An 8197-nucleotide genomic window follows, 5' to 3' on the forward strand; every position below is an offset into this window, starting at 1 on the left:
CCTTTCGTGGGTTGGGGGGGCGGGGGCTTCGTTCCGTGACGGTTTTTGGGGGGCCAAATGCACTGGCATTCGGCCTCACCGAGATCCGTCGCGGAATTCTCTGACATCCCTAGTAGCATGACTACGGCCTTTTGTATTTCTACAATTCCTCTCTTTGCCCCACTGTTCTGACTATAGCTCTATTCAGATCAGTTTACACTTTGGAATGCTATCTTCCATATGCTTGAGAATGTGAGCTCACTAATTTGTTAATCACATATTGAAGCTGTAGATTTTAATCAAGGTTTCCTGAGGTGTAAACGTGTCCAGTGCTGATGGCATTACTGTACGCAACATGCTCAGTAGGGTTAGCATATATTGTATTCATGTTGCATAGTAGACAAAAGCCTGTTAACCTTCATTAAGTCATGTCAAAACATAACCTGCGTTAGCATACTGGAATATTTTTAATTGGTGAGAAAAACCACAACAATCAACGTATAGTTGTTTGGCAGTTCTAGTCTCCCACCATGTGTTTAGCCATGGCATTTTCAGCTTTTTCAAAGTCTAGGCTGGTGATCATAAATATTTTGTTCATCTCCTAGTTCCTCCTGGAGTCCTTGGATTCTTCTACAGAGTGAATTACCACAGGTCTTTGTCTGTGAATCACATACTTATTCTCTATGCAATTCTGTAAGTATACATATTACCCATTTCCCCAAACCATAAGGCATAAAGGCAAAGCACAGGGCATCTTCTCTGGGACTGTACTGGTATTACTCTGGTATTAATCAGAAAGCTGGACTTCCTGTGGCAAAATAAATAGCTTACACATTCCTTTTTCTTATTTGCTGCACACCCATAAGGACCTGACTATGTTCCACAGTAAAATTTTCCACTGTGGAAAATGGGAGGAGAACAATGTGACCTTTTTAAACTGCTCAGGGTATGGATATGTAGTTTTCCAAAAGCATTTTGCCAAACTCCTAGAGGCTAACTCAAAGAAGATAGATATGTTCAAGGATTATTGTCAGATTGGAACAGCCAGCAAGATCCGAACCCAAGCTGCCAATAGGTGGACTGGTGGAGGAGGCATTAGTGGAACATCATGGAGTAAATCCTGCTGTATTTATTGTGCAGTGATATCTATTGGCCTCCTGGTTGCAGCATGCAGTGGGGAGATAAAGAGCATCTCTACACCAGCCTAAAATGCTGCATTTAAAATAGGGTTTTCTGCTTCCATTGTAAATGCAGGATCACAGCGACTCCTTTTACACACGCTTCCTTCTCCCCCTCCCCTTCTCCCCCATAGCTGAGTCTTCCATTATCTTTCATTGACCTCGCTCCTCTTCTTGCCGCTTTTCCTCTTTTCACAGAGGGAACTCAAGCGGAGCACAACGGGGTAACTTGATAGCTCATTATCTGTGATCTATTTAAAAACATAACAAAGGGCATTTAGTGCAGGAGATGCTCTGGAGGGTCAGGGCATCATGAAAAAAGCCCGCAAACTTCTGTGATTGAGCAATCTCAATCACAGGATAAAAGCTCAATGTGAAGAAAGCCAAGCACATGGAATCTTCTAGACTTTAGAAGATTGTAAAGGGTAAAGCTCTCGATAAGTTTATATGGCCAAAGGCCCACCTAAATTTGTTTTCCTTATTTATAGGATGTGGGGTTTTCTATCATTTCCACTAAAGCCTATATGAAGGAAAATAATAATATCTCCAAACTTATTCCAACAATTGTTTTGCATGGCTTTGCTGTATTAAAATGAAGCATGCCAACTTAATTGGGATGGAAATTTGACTGTTATATCCTTAATTATTTTACATGGCTATATTAATGTAACAGCAGTCTGTGTATCTTAATATGTTTCCATGTCAACAAATGCATTCCTATGATGTTTGGTAATCACACATGTATGTACGTTTGTTTCCCACCACACTTCTCCTGCAGGGTTTGTGTACTCATTTTCTCTACATTCTACATGCGATATAAAATCCAAATTCTGGAAGAGCAACTTGGGTCCATGGCTTCAGTTGTGGATTCACATATTAAGGAGTAAGATTGCATATCTTTTTTGTTGGAACCTTCTGCATCTTCCAGTTTTTTACAATTATATCCATCCTGCTGGACCTAGTTTCATCATCACTCTCTCTGATATTCTAGATTTATAGAGGTTTCCCCCTGCCTTCTTCAAATAATCATTTTAAAGCACACTTTAATGGCTTGCCCCATTTTGCAATACTAGAGAGAGAAACCTCATACCGCAAAGTTATTGGGATGACATCATTAACCTATGGAGCTAGTTTTTTAAAATGCATGTTATTTCCCAACCTTAAGTCCCTAAGCTATTTTCTTTTCTTTTCTTTTTTCCTTATTGAAATAGCTTTTAATTCATGACTGAGAAGACACTTATGTGAACATGATATGAAAGGCTTCGAAACCCAGAAAGCAAAAAATATATGAAGCTGGGCCCAGATTTAAGAGATTTTGTTGTTGTTGCATATTTGCCTTTGGCATCTCTACCCTGTTGAGAAATGTACAGTTGGATGTGGTTATAAATAGGGATTGCCAATTTCTAACTGCTTATCCTCCTGTGCCTTTTACAAGCAGCCAGACATGCAGAAATTCAGCATGTGAGTCTTTTCCTGGCATCGAGATACAGTGATGGGAACATATCTCTATCTGTTAATTTCTGCATGCCAGGCTGCTGTTAAAGCCACAGGAGCATAGCTGGTTTTTAAAAACTGCCTAGAAATATTTGGTATTGTGCAGAATGTGGTTTTATCCAGTTACACTTATGCAATTTCAGCATATACCTAATACCCTATATAGATTGCAGAAACCTTAATGGAAAACAATTTATGCAAATTTGGAACCTGCCATTGAGGGCTGGCCCAAGGGAATTTGCTGCCTGAGGTGAAGGACAAAATGGCGCCTCTCTCCATTCCATGCTGACTAAACTGGTAGTTGACTCTCCACCACACCTGAGGACAGCAGGCTAACTTGGGGGGGGGGGTGAACAGGGCAGGCTGCATGGTAGGCTGCGTGGCACAAACAGCTTTGTCCTCCAATGCTCCATATCCCTCAGCATCTGCTGCCTGAGGCAGCTGTTTCACTCTGCCTAATGATAAGTGGTACCATTGTGAGGACCTCCATATCATGCCTCTTTGCCCCAGTACTGCAAGGTAGACGGTAATGGAGCTCCTTTTTCAGGCTGCCATGATCATGGCAGTAGCCCCAACCATCCCCGTCTAGACAGCCTGACAGCCTGGCATATTCCCAAAGAGCTTTGGTGGGCACTTCCCAATATGAATGAACTGGGCCCAAGTTTCCTTCATCTTTTCCTTTTCTAAATCTGTGAGATAAATAAACACTAAGGGGCAGTATCCAGGCAACACAAGCACTAGCATAAGGGACCTCTAATGCACTGGCAATGGTATTAGCTGATGCAACAGAATTATCTGGAAGACCCACAGTGCCAGCTAACACTATTGGTATTATGCTAGCGGTCCTTTACGCTAGTATAACATAAATTACGTTAGCACTCATGTCAACTTGGACCCTGCCAAAGGTTTCCTGAGTGCAGAGAAGTCAGCACCATGTTTGCCTCTAGAACACTAGAACAAAATATGTGACTTGGATGTGGATTGTCAATAGATGTATACTTTAGCTCAATGTTTCTGTTCCTGTACATTCTAATTCTGAGTGCTTGCGCCCACTGTTCAGTAAAACTCCTATTATCTGATTTATTTAAATTGTAATCGTCCTCTGTCTCCCTTTCCCCACCCATATCCTCAATTTCAGACATCCAGTACAAGAAGGTTCGGACTCTCCTCTGCATCTTGATGTTGATGGTCTCTGCGAGGAGCTAACAGCTAATCTTATCAAACTGGAAAAGGTGAATATAGAGAGTTGCTAAACTAATAATGGTTAGACTAAAAAAAACATTTACTGCAAGTAGCCAGGCCTTGTAAATGCTGGGGCGGGGGGAGCTGTTGGGATGTGTTAGTATGGAAGGTGGAGCTAATGTTTATATGGGTGGCCTGTAGGGTGGCCAGGTGCAAAAGTGCTCCACGTGCTCCTGCACCTTTAACAGGTGCTGCATTTCAGCAGGTGTGAGGTTTGGCAGGGGAAGGAGAGATCCCCCCAGATGATAAGCACTGTGGCATGGTGCTTAATAACAAATGCCAAACCTCACTGGTGCATTTGTGCACACGTGTGTGGCAGAGTAGGAAGGAAAAATTGGGTTGGGCCCAGATTTACGCTGGATCAACTGCACTGACGGAGGAAGTTTTCCCTGCCCTCTCCTTCCCATGGCAGCCCCTCCGGCCCACTGAAGATGCTAACAGAGAGTCAGGAGGCCCTGCTGAATGCAGTGCGCTTTGGCATGTGGGGGGGAAGGGGGGGATCCCCCTCCCAAATTGGCAGAGGGTGCTTCTGTGAGCAGAGCCCTTATTCTCATGGAAGGCAGATCCTGGATCCGACCGTTAATAAATGAAGGCTGCAATCTTAACTTTGTTCCTGGCATCAAGGATTTAGCCTGAACTCTGAAAGCCCCCAGATGAGTTGTGTATATGTGGGAATTATTTTGCATGGAGAGTTCTACGATGTGAATCATCCCCTCCACAGATAGAGACATGGCTTCTCATAGGGCATCTCTACACTAGCCTGAAATCCTGCATTTAAAATGGGGCTTTCTGCTTCCATTTTAAATGCAGGATCATGACTCCCTTTTCACATGCTTCCTTTCCCCCCTCCCCTTTCCCTTTCCCCTTTCCCCTTTCCCCCTCCTTCTTCCCGTATGTGAGTCTTCCGTTATTTTGCATTGATCTCGCTCCTCCTCTTGCTGTGTTTCCTCTTTTCATGGAGGGAACTCAAGCAGAACACAACGGGGTAATTTGATAGCTCATTATCTGCAAGCTATTTAAAAACGGATTCACAGGCAGCAGCTTTCCATGAGAACGTGTCCTTGTGGACAGCTGGAACAGAGCACGTTAAGCCCTTTTACAATATGCGAACCCGCCCTTTTTTGCTTACACAACAAATAAGAAAGCCTACCTTAAAAAAATATTCTTAATCATTCACTCTGTTTCCCAAACAGTCTTGGAATGCCATTGGATGAGGTTTGCTTTCTGCTCTTCATCATTAGGAGCACTGTTTGTCTAGTTGTCTGCTCCCTGCAGATGGTATCAGTTCTGGTTCATTTGCTAATTGCAGAAATAAATGCACTTGCTAACCCCTAAAAGGGAGATTCAATGAAGTCTAAAACTAGGCAAGAGGGCCCCGTCCACTTGGCTCAGTTAAGCTGCAATCCCATATCCAGTTTCCTGAGTAAGCTCAATTGAACTTGGTAGGGCTTACTTTTGAGTAGCCATGGATAAGATTGTGCTAATAATCTCTCCATTGCAGTAAAGTATTTAAAATGGGGAGGTTTTCTCTCTGAATGACTTGACTTGTCAGATGTACTCCTACCATGAGAATAATGGAGAGTCAGTGTAATGTAATGATTAGAACATTAGACTGGGACTCAGGAGATCTGGGTTCTGGTCTCCACTCAGCCATGGAGCTCACTGGGTGATTTTGGATCAGTCACGGTCTTTCAGACTAACCTACCTCACATGGTTGCTGTGAGGATAAAATGGTAAGGAGGAGGTCCATGTAAGCTGCCTTGGGTTCCTTACAAGAGGGGAAAAGGCAACGAGATAGATAGATAGATAGATAGATAGATAGATAGCTTATTAGCTTATTTCACTTTCCACATTCAAAGAGGTGTGGACATTCAGTAATGGCCCAGTTCAGACATAACAGGAAACCATGGTGCACATTGTCTTTTTGCTGCAAAAGGTTAATACAGGTACGTGTCTGCCATGTGTTCTGTAGTACAGACAATAGGAAACTCCTCCTAAGTTACATTTGTCAAAACTTTTCATCACAAGAAGAAGAGCAGAGTCTTCACAGAGCTTGCAGAAGAGGCGATCAAATCACCTTAAGCTCACTAGACCCAACTCTAGTTGATTCACACACAATTTTTTTTTTTCTTCCAACCCATCTCCTGGGACACACTCATGTGAAGAAACATATTGTGCAAACTGAGCAATCATAGAAATGGCCAGCAGGTATTTCTTGTGAATGTGGAGGCACTTTTTCCAGGTGTCATAATAAGGGAAAATGGATTTGGCAAGTTCACATAATGTGTTTCTCCATGCAAGTGCATACCTGAGGAAGATGGGTGAGGAAAATTTGTTTGTTTCTACAAACCATTGCAATAGAATTAACAAGCTTACGTAGCTTATGCTGCATAGTTTCATATAATGTAATCCACAGTCTGTTTATGATAGATTTAACCAGATTGAGTCCCATTGACTTCAGGTTTGAATAAAACTGTTCCAGCATAGAGAGATAGTGGCACTGGGCTGTTCATGCATTGTGCAAGGGACAGCTGGTCTTATCTATGTCCTTCCTTTTGTGTTTTTCTTTCCTTACTAAAGATACAAAGCAATTTACAAAGGCTGCTTGAAGACAGTGAATGAATTGCCAGTTCCCTTTGAACTACTTTGTTCATACCTCATTTTCCTCCTGATAAACAACTCTAAAGGTGACATCAGGCTCTGCAGGCCAGGGTGTATGTCCTTCAGCTCAATCCAAAGCTGCACTGTTTTGCAGCTCTTGTACTCTGCAATGAAGGTTTGTATCTGTGCAATAAAGTGTGTCTATTCAGAGGATGATGCCTTTCTATTATCTGTAATGGTGTGTGAATAACAGAGAAGACTGATCTTGACACTTTGTTATATTGCTCATATCTAGTATCTACAGTAATTCCATTTTCTTTGACTGTTTGGCTTTTAGACTTAAACTGGTATGACTAAGAGCAGTGCTTGGCCTTGGATATACAATTTGCTGTACAACTATGTCTAGGAAGCTTCATGCCTTTCATACGCTTGTGTCTGAATATACACCCCGATAGGAACTCTTTTTCCTATCCAGACATAGGAGTTGGGCACATTTGGACCCTATGGGCTTCATTCTGCAAGGTACTCAGTGACCTCTGTTTCCCCTTGGTCAAGTTCTTGCCTAATGTGAGTTGGCATATTCCATACAGAGTTGCCAAATGCCCGTGTTCTGCATGTTATGCTGCAGTCAACAAAGTTTAGCAATTGAAACTTTTCTTGGTACAGAGATTCTTTTGAGGAGGTAAACTTCAATTGCTAATGTTTTTCATGCTCAGTTGTTGTTAGAGGCACATCAGAAGAGCTAATTAAAAAGTTGACAACCCTCATTCCATAGAGTAGGATCCAAAACAAGTTAGTTGCACTTGCGTCACTTTGAAATCAAGGGGACTTAAGTTAGTCATGACTAACTTCTTACATTGATTTCAGTGGGACCCAAGTGCAGTTAACTTGTTCTGGATCTAACTCATACATTTTACTGGAGCTTAAATATACCAGCAGGATTTAGCCCATTAAGGATGCAATCCTATGCATGAAGAACATTTTTCTGTCTAAACAACTCCCAGCATTCCACAGCCAGCTGTGCCAGTTTGAGAATGTGTCCCAAATGGCCTTGAGTTTGGGGGATTGTGTTTGGGGGGTTGCAACCCGTCGTATTCTCATTAGGGTTGTAATTGTGTTGCTTCCATTCAATCTGTTGAGAGAATGGCTACTCAATGAGGGCCAGTTCTCAAAAGTGATGCTATAACGGGCCCCAGTAGCTCAGTGACATTTTAATTGTGAAGAAAACTTTATTTTTGCCACTAGAATATCCATATTAACCCATCTTCTGCTATATACTGTTATCTTCACAGTGCCTTACCAATGACAAACCTGGTGATTTAATTATTTTTGTTTGCCAGATGTTAAAGTTATTTAAAATACCTTAGATCTGTAAAATACAGTGTTCTGTTTACATAGTAGATATATATCTTATCATTTCTGTGAAATGTAACTTATTTGTTTTTAAAATAAACTATTTCTAAAAGTGCAGTGTGTAAGTGTTCTTTCAAATGGATCTGAATCAGTAACGAATTCGGAATAGTGTTAATATAATCCTAACATTGGGCTAAATTGAGATATGGAAGGAGCAATCTTATGGCCGCTAGTCAGCAGCTAGACGGCCATGGGATATGTGGTTTTCCAGGAACTGACCTCAGAGACTGAGCTCTGAGGTCGGTTCCTGGAGAACCAACCTTTCCCCCCCCCCCATCTGCACTGCCTCA

The 8197-nt window shown here is 42.0% G+C and overlaps 1 protein-coding gene across 1 annotated transcript in view; it reads left to right on the forward strand.

Annotated features, from left to right (window-relative positions):
* GRAMD2B (GRAM domain containing 2B) overlaps nt 1-7965 on the forward strand; it is a 57085-nt gene extending 49120 nt beyond the window's left edge. The window contains exons 11-14 of the mRNA XM_084833979.1: nt 585-672; nt 1936-2040; nt 3790-3883; nt 6474-7965. Of these exons, the coding sequence (XP_084690105.1) occupies nt 585-672; nt 1936-2040; nt 3790-3883; nt 6474-6515 (329 nt within the window). The 3' untranslated portion in view covers nt 6516-7965. The remainder of the gene's footprint in view (nt 1-584; nt 673-1935; nt 2041-3789; nt 3884-6473) is intronic.
* Nucleotides 7966-8197: the final 232 nt, after the last annotated feature.

Source organism: Heloderma suspectum, chromosome 2, assembly GCF_057233095.1.
Source record: "Heloderma suspectum isolate Gila_16-S chromosome 2, 16-S_ref, whole genome shotgun sequence".
NCBI classification, from domain to species: Eukaryota; Metazoa; Chordata; class Lepidosauria; order Squamata; family Helodermatidae; genus Heloderma; species Heloderma suspectum.